The sequence below is a fragment of the Miscanthus floridulus genome, chromosome 13 (genome assembly GCF_019320115.1).
Source record: "Miscanthus floridulus cultivar M001 chromosome 13, ASM1932011v1, whole genome shotgun sequence".
Lineage (NCBI taxonomy): Eukaryota > Viridiplantae > Streptophyta > Magnoliopsida > Poales > Poaceae > Miscanthus > Miscanthus floridulus.
In genome coordinates this window covers 58,477,138-58,496,556 of record NC_089592.1, presented here as the reverse complement: position 1 = coordinate 58,496,556, position 19,419 = coordinate 58,477,138, and the positions used below count along the sequence as shown (strand labels likewise).

General features: G+C 42.7%; 1 protein-coding gene across 1 annotated transcript; it reads right to left on the bottom strand.

Moving 5' to 3' along the window:
• Window positions 1-17,683: 17,683 nt before the first annotated feature.
• LOC136501697 (uncharacterized) lies at window positions 17,684-18,742 on the bottom strand. Its single transcript, XM_066497221.1, has 2 exons — window positions 18,313-18,742; window positions 17,684-18,237 (listed from the first exon to the last, which is right to left on the bottom strand). Exons 1-2 carry the CDS (start codon window positions 18,602-18,604, stop codon window positions 17,978-17,980), a joined length of 552 nt encoding a protein of 183 aa, XP_066353318.1. The 5' UTR covers window positions 18,605-18,742; the 3' UTR covers window positions 17,684-17,977.
• Window positions 18,743-19,419: the final 677 nt, after the last annotated feature.

Here is a 19,419-nt window from a genome sequence, read left to right as displayed (position 1 = left end):
GGGATGAAAACGGATCGGATACGGACGGATATCACAGATATTACATTTGTTTTCATATTTTTGTATGGATTCGGATTCGAATACGGATAGTGTCAACTACATCGGATAGGATACGATTGGATATCGACATCATAAATATGCGATTTGAGTATTTGGATACGGATACGGATACGATATCGGATGTTGGATATCCGGACTCGGATACGGATAGATCTCAACCCCTCTAAACGGATTCGGTTACGAATACGGTCGGAAAATATCCGTACCGTTTTCATCCCTACTTGTAAGCCCAAAGGCTCCCATGGATTTCACCATTCCTCGCTCAGAACTGCAGAAGCCTTTGAAACGTAACAAAGGCCTTGTTTGAATAAAGTACTTTTAAGTTTTAGAAGAATACAGTGGATTTGTGGAATGTTTTAGTTTTGAAAATCCAAGAGATGTTTGATTTGCGACAAATTTTAAAGTTTAGAAAAAGTGCCTTGGCCGCCTACTCCCCCCCCCCCCCCCGACCGGATAAAACTAAATGTGGATGCAGGTTTTGATCCCAACTCTGGTCATGCAGGGTTGGGTTTCATTGCAAGGAACCATGTGGGTGAGGTTTTATTCTCTGGATAGTCAAGCGATCAGCGATGCAGGTTAGCTGAAGAAGCAGAATGTCTTACTGCTTGGGTGGGGCTAAAACATCCCCTCGCCTCCTGGAAAGGGTGACTCTAGCTAGAATCAGACTATTTTGCCACGGTATGCTATTTGAAGGACTCGTGTAGAAATCTTTCTGTAATATGCCACATTATCGAAGAAGCGAAGGAGGTCTTAAGTGTTTCCAGGAATTCAGAGTTTCCAAATGCCACCAGAGCGCAAACGAGGCTGCTCATGTGCTGTGTCAGTTTGGTAGGAGAGAGCTTTTGTGATGTTTTTATTGCTAATGGCACCCCGACCTGCGTGTCGGCGGCTTTAGCTCCAGTTTGTAATCACGATGTTTTAATATAATTAAGCTCTCCCCTTTCAAAAAAAAAGGTTACAGTCATTTTGGTAGAAACTAGGTACATTGTAAAACTAATTTTCTAATAGGTTTCGCTATGATACTCCCAAATAACTGTAAATCATTCATTTAACTAGATGATCCCCATTATTTATACTAGGAGGTAATAGTGGTGAACTATATATTTTTTGTTTTTATAGTTTTTTAAAATATGATAAATAAGGAAAGTTTTAGGCATAAAAATCTTTTTTCTAGATCTAATTGATGCATGTGTGACGTATAAATGTGGTAGATCTTTTTATTTTGCAACTTTAGACATGACATGATTTGATTAGCATAAACTGCTGATAATTTTTATGCATGTTAATCCACGTGATTTGTTTCCCAAACAAGTTTTTTTTTTTTTGGCATGGCAATCGCACGAACAAGGGACTGTATGCTCACTTTGTCTCGCGTGCTGAGGGAATTGAATAATACTTCTTTTGTCTCGCGTCATGGTAATTGCACGAACAAGTATTTCTTTTTTTCTTTTCTTATAGGATAAATAATTAATTAATTCAAAAATTCTAGAAAATCAATGGTCCAGATTTATTTGAGGCATGACCTCCTATAAAAAGTAAAAAGAGTACTAGCATTGCCTCTTCCCTAGTAACCACGTTTACCATGTCTAGGTTTGAAAGTTGTTGTTTCATGATATATACTATGGTTTCCAAAACTACGATATTCGAACAGGTTGCAAGCCTGTTTGGAATTGTAAGCATCGATCCAATCTGTGGTAGAACTTGACTGCTATCACTAACACTGGTGTAGCAAGGCTTTTTGCTCCTGGTTGGGAAACCCCTTTAGTCCCGGTTTCCCAACCGGGAGCACCAATCCAGGACTAAAGTACCCTTCTTTAGTCCTGGTTTGACGCCCGGGACTAAAGGGAGACCTTTAGTCCCGGTTGAAAACACCAACCGGGAGTAAAGGGAGCCTCCAGGCCTGGCCAGGGACCACCACGGGGCAGGACCTTTAGTCCCGGTTGCAAACACCAACCGGGACTAAATGTCCCTCTTTTTTTTCCTTTTTCTGGTTTCTATTTTTGGTTTCTTTTTTCATTTAATGATTAGTTTTGATATTAAAATACATTTTCGAATACGCTGCTAATAGTAATATATATGTATACTTCGCACGTGTAAGTTTTCGTTCGAACTTTGTACATAAATAACAAACGAATACGCGTACATGCATATATATATGATGATTATATATATACACACGTTATTTTATGTACATATAATATGTGCATATATATATATATATATATATATATATATATATATATATTACAAAGGTTTGATATATAAATTGTTTATGTCCTTAGCAATTCACTCCTCAGATTTGGCATCCATGTTTCGTTCGGGTCGTTGTAGAACTCGCCGTTGGGGTTGATGACCTGGTCATTTAGAAATCTTGCTATAGTCTCTCGAATTGCTTTAAGTTGGTCAAGTCGTATGACTCTTTCCCTCAACCATTCAGTCTTCAATAAAAGTTAAAGGAAAAAAGTATTAATATATATATATATATATATATATATATATATATATATATATATATGTATGTATGTGTATTGCTCATGTAATTACTTATAATACAAATGAGAGCAATAAAGAAATTGTAAATATACGATCGAAATAATATAAAGGAAAAAGTATTTATATATGTACTTTGAGTTGCTCTTCAGGAGTTCTCTTTGAGCATGCCATGATGAACTCGCAAACATAGTATCCACAGTAGTTGTTACCCTGCTCCTGCCTTAGAACCCACTTTTACGACAAAAAAATCAATTAGGGTGAATTGAAATCATTATATGGTGTTAATTGAATATAAATGTGTAGTTATAGTACTTACTTTGTGTGCGATTACACCCAGTGGCGCTTTGCAATGTTTTATTTTTTGTTCCTCAATTAACCTTTTCCAAACCCTGCTCCCAATAAAATAAAAAAATAATTTAACCTTTAATAATTGTTGAGAGATCGGCGCCATTATATATATATATATATATATATATGTTGTTATAGAAAAACTAAATTAATTACCCTTGTATAATATCTATCATGTCTTGATACTCCGTTTGCGGTTTTCCAACGAGTCTAAGATTTTCAATCTACTATTGGCCATATCGATGACCATCAATATCTAGTGATTGCTGCATAAACACACACACACACACACACACACACACACACATATATATATATATATATATATATATATATATATATATATATATATATATATATATATATATATATGTGTGTGTGTGTGTGTGTGTGTGTGAGGTAACTAGCTAGTAAGGAAATATTGATGTCCCATATATATGATCGACATTAATTACTTATAATAACACTCACTTGAAGTTGTAGGGGAAGAGTATCTCCTTCTTGTCGTGTTGGTTCACTAAGAAATTCATGAGATTTCTCTCAGGTTGAGGCTTATAATCCTTCGGGGGTTAGGGTGTTTGTATACGACATACGGATCAACGAACCCAACATCATTATCCTTTCTCTTTCTAAGTTCTGTCATCTCATATCTGCATACATAAAAATTGTGAATATATATATTGTGAATATATAATAAAGAAATTGTGAATATAGTAGAAAATAATCACACTTACAGACAATAGTAGCTAATGAGACTTTTGTTGAGAGAGTCCAGGTGGCATAGTTGGTGTAATTCTGAAAACTCGACATAGATAATGTCATTGTCACGGAAGTAATGGTGGTTTCTAATTCTGACAGAAAGATAGATTTGTCCCACATCAGACGCCGATATGTACCACCCGTTTAGCAGGTATATTTGCGTACCCAGTTCACCTAATTTCTCTAGGTTGTATAGACTCTGGCCTGGTACAAATTTCTTGTAAGGATCCACTTCCAGAGCAGATGGTCCTTCAGCGAGCACTTAGGCAAGGTTTAAACCAGTGTCCTCATAAAACCAAAAAAAACGACTCATAGCCGCCTACCTCCTCCACTAAGTTTAAGTTTGAACCATATTTGTTAGGAACGACAAGGGGGGATTGATTGTTGCGATTGTTGTCCGAGTTGTGCAACACATTTCCCTACTCTCTTCTTTTTTTGCGCCGCCTCATATGACTTGATGAGAGAGCGGTCATAGTTCGATATCGGTTGTTTCGCGGCGCTCTTAAGAGAATCCCGTTTTTTTGTTCCAACTTCTTTCTTAGCTGATCTGGAGGTAGGAAGAAGTATGATGGCTCCGGGTTCTCCCTTGCTTGTCGTGCCTATTTTGCACCTTCAAAGAAATCTGTCACTTCTTTTTGTACTACATCCTTTAATTCCTGTTCACTTTTCTCATAAGATAGTTTTTGGGGAATAACTGGATGAGTATTTGCTTTCTGCTTCTTTACCGGTGGGTAGGGCAACGGCTTTGTTTGCGGGGCGGACCTCTTAGGGGCTGGCTTCCTTGGAGGCGGGGGAGGCGTTGGAGACCGCCTTGGAGGCAGTGTAGACTTTGGAGATGGCGGAGGCATTGGATGGAGACCTCGGCGGAGGAGTTGTGGACTTCCTTGGAGGCGGCGGAGAAGTTGGAGATGGTGGGGATGCAGCAGTGCCTTCGAAGGCGTCATCATTGCCCTGAGCACTATGATGGTCGGGAGAAGCAACAACTGGACTTTGGTTGGCGGAGGCCCTGCTTTGTGAGTACAAAAAATAATGAGATATAAGTAAATGCTTATTATTAGTCATGCCCATAGAAAATTATCAAAAAATTGTTTTGTTAACTTTTATCTGCACCTAATGTCTGCTGGCAGTGGAGCATACGCCCCAGGGATAATGATGTAGTGCTTGCGCCATAGTATATATGCCTTCTCTGCTTCTCTTAGAGTCTTCTCTCCATCACCTCCAGGAATGTCAAGAGCTAGATCCTCATAACCTTTGCTCACTTTATCCACTGCGACCCTAGCATATCCAGGTTGTATTGGTGCCCCATGGATTTTTGGTGTCTTGGTAGGGTCTAGAGGAGTAAAAACACTGACAACGACCTTGATTGTGTCATTCCCCCTTGGAACATGTAGCTCAATTGATGTCATTGGAGTAGTGACATCATCCATGAGGAAGCGCAGCGCTGTGTCATCTTGCTTTGGCAGCTCAGTGGAAACGTAGCTACTTTTCAACTGACCAAGGGGCTAATATTAACATTCATTCCTAGCTCTGATGCCTGCCTCTGGGCACTCATTGCTATCTCCACTTGCTTTCTGATTTCTTCCTACATTCTTGCTTCCATTGCTTTTTCTCGCTCCTTTGCTTCAAGCACCATTTCCTCCAACATTATCACCCGCGCTGCTTGCTCCTCCTTGCTTCTCTGGTGGCTTCAGTAGGTTTCCCTGTCATTAGGGAAACCATGAACCCATGGAGTGTTGCGTCCTAAGCCTCTGGCTCGGCCAGTGTGTTCAGCAGTCCCGATGGCATACGTCAGCTCATCCTTCTCTCTATTGGGCTTGAACACACCAATCTCTTTAGCTTCTATAGCAAAAGCCAATCGGCGTGCTGCTGTTTCGAGTTTTTGTCCTTACACTGCCAGACCGGTCTATGGGTCGAGTCTTCCCCCATGATTGAAAAACCAATTCTTCGAGCGTGGGGGCCACTTGGCTGATTCTAGTTCGATCCCCTTGGCAATAATGTCCGCTTCCATTTTTTGCCACTTCGGAATGGCAGTATCGTAGCCACCTGATCCCATGTCATGGTGGTATACCTTTTTTCAGGCATTCTCTTGGTTCCTTCTCACCCGTGCCTCACCCTCTGCTGATGTCTTGTACTCTACAAAACCATTCCAATAGGGCCTCTGTTTCGAGATCGGGCCCGTAAGAGTATTGAAATTCGGCGTTTCGTTCTTCTTGATGTATGTGTTGTATAGGTGTTTCTTCCAAGTCTGGAATTATGTGGCCATCTTCTTCATAGCCCACGATCGAACTAGCTCCTTCAATTTATCATCGTTGATATCATCATAATCATCCGCTTGCAACGTGAAATGGGCAAGGATATCATTCCAGAGCAAATTCTTGTCAACATCAAAGACAAAACTAACATCAGGCTCGTTGATCTTTTTCTTTCATTCACGGATACTGATCGGAATTCTGTCCCTTACAAGGTACCCATAGTGTTCCATGAATTTCCTTTTATGTGGACCAAGTGGTTCGCCTGTCTCGATGTTGAATTCCGATATTATGTACCAGCCCTCCAGTGGTTTCTTCGGTCCTCAAACATTTTTGCTCTTCGCCATTGTGGTCGCCGATCCAGAGGGCTACATATAAAAATAATAATAAATAAATATCTTTTGTACACAGAAATATATACAATATTCACATATAATATATATTTAGTATATGTACCTCGCCTGTATTTTCTTGCAAAACATTTTCTTGCTCATTTTCAAGAGCTAGGTATTGACTTCTGTCATCAACATCCTGCTCACCAGCATTGGCAATAATATTCATCATTTCTTCCTCCATGTTGTCTCTCGAGGCAGCCATATCTAACAAATTTAACAAAATTTAAGTCACATATATAAACAAGTCATATATATACAATAAGTCATATACAAATTTATCTAAGTCATATATATATAAACAAGTCATATATGTAAACAAGTCATATATGTACAATAAGTCATATACAAAATAAATCTAAGTCACATATATAAACAAGTCATATAAACAAGTCATATATATAAACAATTCATATATGTAAACAATCATATATGTCAACAAGTCATATATGTAAACAAGTCATATAAATGACGAATTCGCCCTAGCGAGAACGACAGGGCGAATTTGTCGTTCTTGCTAGGGCGAATTCATCGTTCTCGCTAGGGCGAATCATCATTCTTGCTAGGGTGAATCGTCGTTCTCGCTAGGGCGAATCATCGTTCTCGCTAGGGTATACAACAACGGGGCGGCGTTGCTCCGCATATACAACAACGGGGCGGCGTTGCTCCGCTTATACAACAACGGGGCGACGTTGCTCCGCATACAACACAATGAGGCGACGTTGCTCCGCATACAACACAATGAGGCGGCGTTGCTCTGCATACAACACAACAAAGCGGCGTTGCTCCGCATACAACACAACGACGGCGTTGCTCCGTATACAACACAACGAGGCGTTCCTCTGCATATATCACATACAAACACATATCGACGTACGTAGGGGTCGGCGGTGATGGGCATCCGGAGGCGGTGATGATGAGGGCAGTGCCGGTGGCTGGGCCAGGTGGCGTCGGTGGCGGCGCGAGCGTCGTGGCCGGCCAGGCCGGGGTGGAGTCGTCAGGGCTACGCGCGCGGCGTCAGTGGCTGCGTGACGTCGGGCGCCAGGGGCGGCGTGGCGTCGAGCGTTAGGGGCGGCGTGCGTCAGGGGCGTGGCGCGGTGTCAGGGGTGGCGTGGCATCGGGTCGGGCCATAGTGTGGCGTCGGGGCCGAGCGTCGGGGCGGTGGGGCGTCGGGGCATCGAGCCGGGGTGGTCGGGGGGGGGGGCGGCGCGTCGGTGAGCGCGCTTAGTCAGGGCGTGCGACGTCGGGGCGATGTGGGGCGTCGGTGTGTGTGCGGGCGCTCGCGAGGTGCGGCGTCGGCGGCGGATCGGACGAGCGCCGGCGGGTCTGTTAGGGCTTGGCTTGGTAGTGGGGAGGAGGAAGAAGAGGGGCCGAGCCGGGCGCAGAGGCTATATAAGGGAGAGAACCTTTAGTCCCGGGCGCCACCACTAGCCGGGACTAAAGGCCCTTTAGTCCTGGGCCCTGTTAACGCCCGGGACTAAGTCCCGGCTGGTGGTGGCGCTGGTGGTGGCACCCGGGACTAAAGGTTTTTGGCGGGCAGCCAAACTACAGTTTCGCTGCCCGCCAATTCATTAGGATTTTAATAAATTTTTTTTACACAAATGATAAAAGGATAGTTAATTGCACAGAAAAATAAATAAAAGACATAAAAATATTTTAAAAAATATAGATTCTATTTTGCTTTATTGAACACAGGAAAATTATGTGACCTAAAGTTTTAATTTTTTTAACAAGTTTTAAAACACAATATAGTGTTTAAATTACTATTTTGATAATGCAAAAATATAGTGTTTAATTAAATTCAGAAAAACTCTTGTGTTTCGACTGGAAATTTGTTTTCACATCATTTGAACGTGACATAATCCCACCATCAAACATAAATTTGTTTTCACATCATTTCAACGTGACATAATTCAACATCAAACATAAATTCACAATTATTACATAATATCTCTAATACACACTATTGAACATCAATATATATCAAGCGGCACAATAATGAACTTCTTGACGTATATCCCTTGGTTATGATCACACCGTAACCATGGAGTGTCCTCATTGTTTAGCTAGATGCTAGGGTCTTTGTTCACTATGAAGGGTGAAATTCGGTCATCCTTTTCATAATCTTCTGACATGTCTGACTTGTCTTCGATTCCGACGATGTTTCTTTTTCCTGAAAGAACTATGTGACGCTTTGACTCATCATTGATTGGGTGGTTGTCGTTTTTCCCTCTCTTCGGTTTTGTAGACATGTCCTTGACATAGAACACCTGAGTCACATCCTTCACAAGGACAAACGGTTCGCCTTTGTACCCAATATTGTTGAGGTCCACTATTGTCATTCCATACTGGTTGTCGACTGCTACGCCGCCTCTAGTCATCTTTACCCACTGGCACTTGAACAAAGGTACCTTAAAATGAGATGCATAGTCTAGTTCCCATATCACCTCTATGCAGCCATAGTATGTTTGCTTGTTCCCACTAGGGTCGGTGGCATCTATGCGGACATCACTGTTCTGGTTGGTGCTCCTTTTATCTTATGCTACTATGTAAAATGTATTCCCATTTATCTCGTACCCTTTGTATGTGAGGATATGCCACGATGGCTGCCTAGCCAACAAATACAGCTCCTCATCAATATTCTCATCACCCTGACATTCTTTTCGCAACTAGTCGCTGAAAGTTTCCATGTGCTGACACGTAATCTATGCTTCAGACTTCCTTGAGAACTCAAATCAGAGGAGGTTCTTGTGTATCTCGATATACGGATCTACCAAGGAGGAGTCCTATAGAACTATGTAGTGTGCTTTATTGAAATAATCATCACCCTTACCAATATATGTTTTCTTCCCTAGTGTCCCCTTTCCACTTAGTCTCTCCTCATGTCGTGATTCAGGAACACCAATCGAGTTAATATCGGGAATGAAGTCAACACATAACTCAATGACCTCCTCTGTTCCATAGCCCTTGGCGATGCTTCCTTCTGGCCAAGCACGGTTGTGAACATATTTCTTCAGGATTCCCATAAACCTCTCAAAGGGGAACATGTTGTGTAGGAACACAAGACCGAGAATAGTAATCTCCTTGACCAGATGAACTAGGAGGTGTGTCATGATATCAAAGAAGAAAGAAGGGAACACCAACTCAAAGCTGACAAGACATTGAACCATATCATTCTGTAGTTTTGCTAGATCCGTTGGATCGATTGCCTTCTGAGAAATTGCATTGAGGAATGCACATAGCTTCACGGTGGCTAGACGTACATTTGGCGGTAGAATTCCTCTTAATGCAACTAGAAGCAATTGAGTCATGAGCACGTGGCAGTCATGGGACTTTAAGTGTCCAAATTTCTTCTCTGGCACATTTATTATACCCTTTATATTCGAGGAGAATCCAGACGGTACCTTAATGCTATCTAGGCATTCAAACAAGCTGTCCTTCTCTTCTTTGCTAAGAGTGTAGCTGGCAGGACTTAAGTACTAGCGTCCATCATCTGTCTTCTCTGGATGCAGGTTATCTCGTTCTTTCAAACACCATAGGTCCTATCGTGCTTCAATTATGTCCTTAGGCTTCCCATACACGCCCATGAAGCCTAGCAGGTTCACACAAAGATTCTTCATCAGGTGCATCACGTCGATCGCGCTGCGGACCTCTAGGACTTGCCAATAGGGTAGCTCCCAAAATATTGACTTCTTCTTCCACATGGGTGCGTGACCGTTGGCATCCTTCGAAACAGGTTGGCTGCCAGGTCCCTTTCCAAATATTACTTTCACATCATTAACCATATCGAGGACGTCCTCACCAGTTCGGTTGCGAGGCTTGGTCTGGTGGCTTGCCTTACCTTTAAAATGCTTGCCTTTCTTTCTTACGGGGTGATTTACAGGAAGAAATCATCGATGCCCAAGGTACATGACCTTGCGACACTTTTTCAAGAATATACCTTTCATGTCACCGAAACAGTGCGTGCATGCATTATATCACTTGTTTGATTGTCCTAAAAGATTACTTAGAGCTGGCCAATCATTGATTGTTACGAACAACAATGCTCGTAGGTCAAAGTGCTCCTGCTTGTGCTCATCCCACACGCATACACCTGGCTTGTTCCACAAAAGTAGAAGTTCTTCAACTAGTGGCCTCAGGTACACATCGATGTCGTTGCCTGGTTGCTTTGGGCCTTGGATGAGCACCGATATCATAATAAACTTACGCTTCATGCATAACCAGGGAGGAAGGTTGTAGATACATAGAGTAACAGGCCAAGTGCTGTGACTACTGCTCTGCTCCCCGAAAGGATTCATACCATCCGTACTTAAAGCAAACCTTAAGTTTCTTGCGTCACTTGCAAACTCGGGGAATTCTCTATCGATTGCTCTCCACTAGGACCCATCAGCAGGGTGTCTCAATATATTGTCTACCTTACGGTCTTCTTTGTGCCATCGCAACAACTTTGCATGGTCTCTATTTCTAAAAAGACGTTTCAAGCATGGTATTATAGGAGCATACCACATAACCATGGAAGGGATTTTCTTCTTGGGACGTTCGCCCTCAACATCACCGGGGTCATCTCGCCTGATCTTATACCGCGACGCGTGACATACAGGGCATGCATCCAACTTCTCGTACTTCGTGCCACGGTAGAGGATGCAGTCATTAGGATATGCATGTATCTTCTGGATTTCTAATCCTAAAGGACAGACTACCTGTTTTGCTTCATACGTAGTGCTGGGCAATTCGTTATCCTTCGGAAGCATCTTCTTTTGGATTTTTAGTAACTCCGCAAATCCCTTGTCAGATACACCATTCTTTGCCTTCCATTTGCAGCAATTCCAATATGGTACCTAACTTTTTCTGTCCCGCATCACAAGTTGGATATAGCAATTTCTTGTGATCCTCTAGCATGCGGTCAAACTTGATCTTCTCCTTTTTACTTTTGCATTCTCTTTGTGCGTCACGAATGGCCTGACCAAGATCATCAGCGGGCTCCTCCTCTGCCCCTACCTCTTCTTCAGTGGGCTTCTCCTCTGCCCCCACCTCTTCTTCAGCGGGCTTCTCCTTTGCCCCCACCTCTTCTTCAGCTTTCCCCATTGCAGTATCATTGAAGGCACCATATTCAGCAAAAATGTCATCATCGCCCCATTGTTCTTCTTCACCTTCTTCCATTACAACTCCGGTTTCTCCGTGCTTCGTCCAACAAATATAGTTTGGCATGAAACCCGACTTGAACAAGTGTGAATGAAGAGTCTTTGAGTTAGCATATTCTATCGTATTCTTACATACGGCACATGGGCAGCACATGAAACCATCACATTTGTTTACCTCAGCCGCACGTAACAAAGAATGCACGCCGTCCATGAACTCTTGGGAGCGATGATCAACATTGTACATCCAATGCCGACTCATCTGCATTACATGACATAAATACCGTATTAAAACCTAGAACATAATTAGTTAATTATACAACATGTATACCACCACAAAAGCTATAAATTTAAGAAAGCATCGCTACAATGTAGACAATCCCAACTACCACTAAAAACACTAAAGCTAAAATGCACTTCAGCAGCACAAGGATTTCGCGACCAATCCCAACTAAAACAGACAGATCTCATGTTTGTTCAACATCTTTGAGCTTCTTCGGCTGGATCACTACCTCATTAGCCACCATATCTGCCTGTTGTGCAAGATATTTTTGCATGAGTTCAATATACTCTTCCTCCCAGTAGAAGCCTGAACATCCAGTGCCATCCCACTAAAATTAAAACAGAAAATTAGAACTTTAATCACAACCATCATGAAAATAGGTATAAACTAACCATAGTCATTAAATACGATAAAATAACTCACATTGCGATCCGGACACTTGTAGAAAATGCGACCCTTGTTGGGACCCTCCTTCTTCACTCGGTACTCCATCACAATCTTCGTCTCATCACAACACTTGCCGCATGCAATGAGTGGGAGGCCCGGCCTAAGTCGCTTTGGAAACCCATGAGAGCCCGAGGACCCAGAAGCAGTTGTCATCTACTCTCTATACTCATTTTTTAATACACTATAAATTTCTCATTTTATAAACAAATAAAATTAAAAAAACTCTAAAATTCTCTATATCTCTAAACAATGAAGTGTGCTATGCATGCTACAAAAAAAACTCTAAACAATGTTGTGTCGTTGGCATTTTTCATGGCCGTGGCCATGGTCATTGTGTTCTCGTCTTTTACTGCGGCAGGTAAGTAATTCATATGATATTTCCGTAGGTTAATAGAAGAATGTGAGTGTACACACATAATAATCGTTTATCGTTTATATTTATATATATACTAGGTTTTGGTATGGTGATTGACAGACTACTGCGACGATATCGAGACGTGTGAATAAATAACCATCCGTACTAGTTGACCTTGCTTACGTGATCATCTCGGCGAGCATTTCTCCACTGGACGGCACCGTACTTGGCCACGGAAGAGCTCCGATTCTACGAGGAAGGGAACACGGTCTTCTACGACCGTTGCTGCTCTCCCTCATAGAATCAAAGCTCCTCCTTGACGTCCGTTACCGCTCGGCAGAGAACATGCTTGCCGAGCTGAACACGGTCCGTAAGTTCAACTAGTATGGATTTTCTACAATTTTCTAACTAGTCGTCATAAGCTACCATACAAAAAGGAGGAAACGACGAGACACCGGGCCGCGCCCGTGCTCCACCGAGCTCGATGGCTCAGCCCAAAATCGCATTACAAGATTGCCGGCATGAGGGCTCGGCACATGCATCCATCCGATTACAAAAGGTTGGAGCAATTAATCCATCATAAACGAATTATATATGGTGGCGGCGGTGGCTTACATCCAAGGTGTCAAACGCGATGTCCAGCTCCTGCAGCCAAGAAACATGTTAGAGACTTAGACTTTACTAAAAAACATGTTACAGAAATATGCACCAATTGCCCGGCCTAAGTCGCTTTGGAAACCCATGAGAGGCCGAGGACCCGGAAGCAGTTGCCATCTACTCTCTATACTCATTTTTTAATACACTATAAATTTCTCATTTTATAAACAAATAAAATTAAAAAACTCTAAAATTCTCTATATCTCTAAACAATGAAGTGTGCTATGCATGCTACAAATAAACGGTGAATACTAGTTTTTAATAGCTACTTTAACCTTCCTTCATGTAAATATGCAAGCTTGAAGTGATTTTGAGCTCAAATTGCTTACAAATGAAAAAAACCACAATAAAGAACCATATATATAGTGAACAAAATGAGATAAGACAATGGTGAAACATGAGAGTATGAAGTTGGTAACCTTTATAACCGAAGAATCGACGGAGGAATCGAAGAAATTGATGGAGGAATCGAAGAATGGATGGAGAAAGAGCAAGAACACTGCTTAAATTTGAACTGAAGCTCTCGGACGGGCTCGGGGAGGAAGAAGACGGCCAGCAGGATTTATAGGGGGGACCTTTAGTCCCGGTTAGTGGATCCAACATGGACTAAAGGTCACTTTCCAGTCCCGGGCCACGCCACTAGCCGGGACAAGAGCTTTACTCCTGGTTGATAGCTCCAACCGGGACTAAAGGTCCCCTGCCACAACGGCCTAACGTAGAAGCCGTTGGGCAGAGGGACCTTTAGTCCCGGTTGTAGCCACCAACCGGGACTAAAGGTCTCTCTAGTCCCGGGCGCAATATTTCCGGGGACTAGAGCCTGGTTTGACCATTGGATCAAAGGTCTGTTCTCTACTAGTGTAATCCTCGCTCTTAGTTGTGTCATTGTGTCATCTGCAAGCTAATACGTGGTTCCTTTACAATAATCAGAGTTTGTTTTGTCCTGTCCAAAAGTCAATTCTTATATGATCATGTTCATGGGTGTGTGTGTACATATACCAATCTAGAGATATGTATTAAGCAACCTTATTCTTGTTAATGCCACATGTCACCCCATGAGCATCACTTGATCACTTTCTGCATGTCATCATCTCTTCCTAACATCATGACAGCGCCGCTTGAAAGTGCATTTCTACAAGTTGATTCTGAACAAAATCTGAGAAACATGCATGTCTACAAGTTAATTTGGTGTGCATCCTTCCTGTAAAATAAGAGGAAATAATGGCTGCTTTAGCTTTACTACACAACAAAAAATTCAGGTTAATTAACATGATCTCCATGAGTTAGTTACTTTTACTGAAGAATATTTTTGTGAGATAAACGGAAGTAAATGGCTCTTGAAAGTGCATTTCCTCATACTATGCCATTTTGCATATGGATTTTGCTGACCAAAATGATGTACGTACAAGACATGACAAGTGAGGGTGTTGTAATTCACATACAGAGGCAGGTGGTGGCTGGCCAGTGGCCACCTCTCGTTTCAATTATATATAGGAGTGCCCCACCGTGCCGTGCAAAGGGCCTGCCCGTCGACTCGTCTAAGCGACGGTGGATTAGATGAAAACGAGGGTATACGGTTTGTTGAAAGGGAGAATATTTGGCGGGCTTGGTGGGAGAAATAGCGGAGTATAAGATGTCGTCGTCCACCGTATACGTGATTTTGTGGGTTCGACTTGGTGACCCGCTAAGGGAGTGCGGCGGCACCCTTACGTACGTGGTTTGGAGGAGGAAGTAAATATATATATATATATATATATATATATATATATATATATATATATAATAACTTATTCTGTGACAACTTTGAGTTACGATAATTACTATTATAATTTACGAGATTACAGTAACTCCTTACTAAGTGATTTACTAGAACATTATGGTAAATATCACCTTGAGTTGTAGTAACACGAGTATCGTAAATGCATATTTATGTTATCGTAAATTGGTACAAACATTATCGTAAATCAAGGTGGCTATAGAATAAATTATTCTATGGCCAGCTAGCCGGCTACAGAATAAGTTATTCTGTAGCCACCTCCATTTACGATAATTTTATATACTGATTTACGATAATGTCAATACATATTTACGATAGTTGGGTTACTATATCACATGGGGATATTTACCATAACGTTATAGTAAACCACTTAGTAAGGAGTTACTATAATCTCGTAAATTAACATAGTAATTATCGTAACTCAAAGTGGCTACAGAATAAGTTATTTTGTAGTCAGCTACAGAATATTAGTTATATATATATATATATATATATATATATATATATATATATATATATATATATATATATATATATATATATATAATTACTATCCTGTAGCTGGCTACAGAATAACTTATTCTGTAGCCACTTTGAGTTACGATAATTACTATGTTAATTTACGAGATTATAGTAACTCCTTACTAAGTGGTTTAATATAACGTTATGGTAAATATCCCCATATATTATAGTAACCCAACTATCGTAAATATGTATTGACATTATGGTAAATTAGTATATAAAATTATAGTAAATGGAAGTGGCTACAGAATAACTTATTTTGTAGCCGGCTACTGAATAGCCTCTCCCTATATATATATATAGAACTACTATCCTGTAGCTGGCTACAGAATAACTTATTCTGTAGCCACTTTGAGTTATGATAATTACTATGTTAATTTACGAGATTATAGTAACTCCTTACTAAGTGGTTTAATATAACGTTATGGTAAATATCCCCATATGTTATAGTAACCCAACTATCGTAAATATGTATTGATATTATGGTAAATTAGTATATAAAATTATAGTAAATGGAGGTGGCTACAGAATAACTTATTTTGTAGCCGGCTACTGAATAGTCTCTCCCTATATATATATATATATATATATATATATATATATATATATATATATATATATATATATATATATATGGTGCATTTTATATACTTCCGGGAGTAGTTACTTTCATAATGAATAAATTACGTTACATATATGTACATACTTATTTATCAGTTTGAGTATGTTGACATACTAATATTAAGATGCTCCAGATCTTTACTATGTGAATTTTTTTTCAAAAGAGCACATATTTTTTAATATATTATATAATACTATGATAGTAGCATATAAAATAAGTATAACCATATACTCTAAGTATACATACATACTTGCCATACATAGTACCCTAGATGGTCTAGTATAATAATATACTCCATCTACGTACACTTCGTCGGACCATATATGCCCTAAATCTAGAGATATACACATGGGAGTAACTACTCCCTGGGAGTAGGAAATAATTTCTATATATATATATATATATATATATATATATATATATATATATATATATATATATGGAGGTACCCAGCTACAAAATAAGTTATTCTGTAGTCACCTCCATTTACGATAATTTTATATACTAATTTACGATAATGTCAATACATATTTACGATAGTTGGGTTACTATAACACATGGGGATATTTAACATAACGTTATAGTAAACCACTTAGTAAGGAGTTACTATAATCTCGTAAATTAATATAGTAATTATCGTAACTCAAAATGACTACAGAATAAGTTATTTTGTAGCCAGCTACAGGGTAAGAGTTATATATATAGCGCTGAAAGTACTGTTGGCTGATTTGGTGTAAGAGAAAAATAATGTTCGTTAGCTAATAAGCCATAGATTATAAGCCAAATAAGACAAGCGAACATGTACCGCCCAAGCATAGGCATATAGAATGCCCATTTCCGACTGCGACGTTGAATCGTGCCGGCCGAACTGCCGAGTTGTTTTGTCCGGAGCAGTTGGAGCTGCTAAAGTACGTACGTAATATGATCTCTACGTGCAGCGTATTGGCTGAGTCTGACCAAGGAGGCAATTTTATACATATACGGCAAGGCATGTTTCAAGAACGAATGTCGTGGTTGCATGCTTTAAAAAGCCTTGCTGGTTGCTGCGTGCAGAAGCGGCAGCGGCGTGCACCGAGTCAAAATGCTGGTGGCTGGCTGTGGTGCACCGCCATTTGTCCACTACTGGCTGTGGTGCACACACCAGGCCACGCGAGATCCTTCCTTTTCGGTGCTCCTCTCCTCGCATCATCATTGCTCGTCGTCATGCACGGCGAGCTGCTGAGGCCAGGCCAATGCCAGTGATGATTACCAGCATCCATCCATCTGACATCGATGAACCATCACAGGAGCAGCAGGCAACAGCTGAGCCGAGATCTCCGTAGAATCCACTTGCGTGATGGGCCAATCACCTTCCACACCGAAGCGTGGCGCGCATGGATCCGGTGGATCTCTCTCTCTTCTCTGCTCCTACTCTTGTCAAGAAAGGAGAATCGCATGCACGCGCACGCTCTCTGACACTCATGGCTGGCATGGCATTGGACCATTGGCATCGTTCAAACCCTGTGCTCGTGGACTGCTCCACAATCATCCGCACGATGCAAAGTGCCAAAAGCAAACAAAAATCACGGTGATCTCCAACAGCAGGCAGCGTGGCTGCACACGAATTTCAGCATGCCGTCTGTTGGCTTGTAGATCGACAGCTAGCAAGCACACCGATTTCAGCAGAATTACGCAGGTACGGAATTTCCCGATCGTGCCAACAGCCACGAATGACGGTGGTGGATTAGGATGGGAAATTCACCTCCAGCTACACGCGGAGCAGGAGCAACTCCCTCTCTCGCCCAAATACCCAGCCCAATGTACAGCAACAGCAGCTACGTACACTCCTAGCCCCATCCCCTGCTTCTATACTATAGACTAGTCCTCCACTCAGTCGCGTCAGCCCGCCGCCTCGGAGATGCTCTGCAGCGACGGCTGCCAGTGCCGCCCTCTGCCGCCGGCGGCGCTGCTCCGGTGCTGCCGGTCCGACTTCTCCGCCCGCTTCCGTTCCTGGTCGGTGGACCGCCGCCCCTGCCCTTGGCTGCCCGCGGCGGCGTGTCGTCCCGGCGGCGCCCGCCGGTCGTCCACCACCACCGCCTCGCCGGCGCCGCACCGCCGCACCCTGTCCTCCCTCCTCGCCTGTATCGCCTTCGCCACTTCTGCGGTGAAACGGATCAGAAGAAGGAAACGGAACCGAGAAACAGAGCGTCCAATCCAAGGACCGGTATACGCACCTTGCGAGGTGATGAGCCGGTAGACTTGCCCCAGCAGCAGCGTGTCCTTGGGCTTCAGCAGCTTCACCTTGGTGATCCTGCCGCCGCCGCCGCCGCCCGTGGAGACCTCCGGGTCCGCGTCCTGCTTGCCGCCTCCGGCGCCCGAGACGCGGAGCACGACGAGCGCCACGTAGTGCCCGGGGTTGCCGCGCATGACCTCCGCGGCGGTAGCCGCCCCGTACAGCCGCTCCACCTTGCCGCCGGGGTGCTGGATCACCACGGCCGCCGCCTCCGCCGCCTGGCAGTTGCCCATCGATCGCCGCCGCCGGGCTCCCCGCACGCACAAATGCGTCGTCGCGAGTTGCTGTGACTCCCTCGCTCTTGCCGTTGCCGAGCCGGTTGCGCTGGGGATTTGCCGATTTGGGTTCCTCTGGGGAGCACCGGGTGAGGGGGCTTTATATGGCCGCGCGCGGCGCGATTAGCACATTGGGTTAGCGATTAATTAATCCGCGTTTCGACCTAATTCTTGGCATCTTGTGAAGGTGACTAGTGGAAGGGGTCAAGGTGTGTTCGGCCTTTGTTTACGAAGGGTGTGCAAACTGGCGCCCGGACGTGTCGCACTGACGCGCGCTAGGCTAGTCGATAAGACATGCCGTTTTGTCCTTTCGCCCGGGCCGTGACATGGACCCATGGACGTACCACATGTCGTGCATTCAATGGATGATTTCTGATACGAGGTATTCCACCGTGAATTTTGTGGCATGTCAGTGTCCTGTTCGGCAGGTCTGAATTACCTGGCCGGTGCCGGGCTGGACCAGCCAGCCTAGCTAATTCCAGTCGCCGGCTATTCTCAGCCGCGGGTTTTCATGCTGATTTTAAAATTTTAAATTCAAATTAAATATTGACCGTCAACAACAGGTCGTTTTCATATAATGGTGCCAAACCACAATGCATATAAGGTTGTTTACAACACATTTATAATCCGCAATTCATAGTTAAACAAGTTACAGGTTCAACCAACAATTCACGGTCCATTTGTTCCATCCATACAATACACATACAACCTAGCTAGGTCAAATGGCAGGCACAAGTCATATATTTGCTTGCACAATCTAGCTAGATTCACTA

Excerpts from the sequence above, each read along its gene's own strand:
- LOC136501697 (XM_066497221.1), bottom strand. The coding sequence starts at position 18,604 with ATGGGCAACTGCCAGGCGGCGGAGGCGGCGGCCGTGGTGATCCAGCAC. Across the intron at positions 18,238-18,312 it reads CCGGCTCATCACCTCGCAAG|AAGTGGCGAAGGCGATACAG; the intron begins GTGCGTATACCG and ends GTTTCACCGCAG.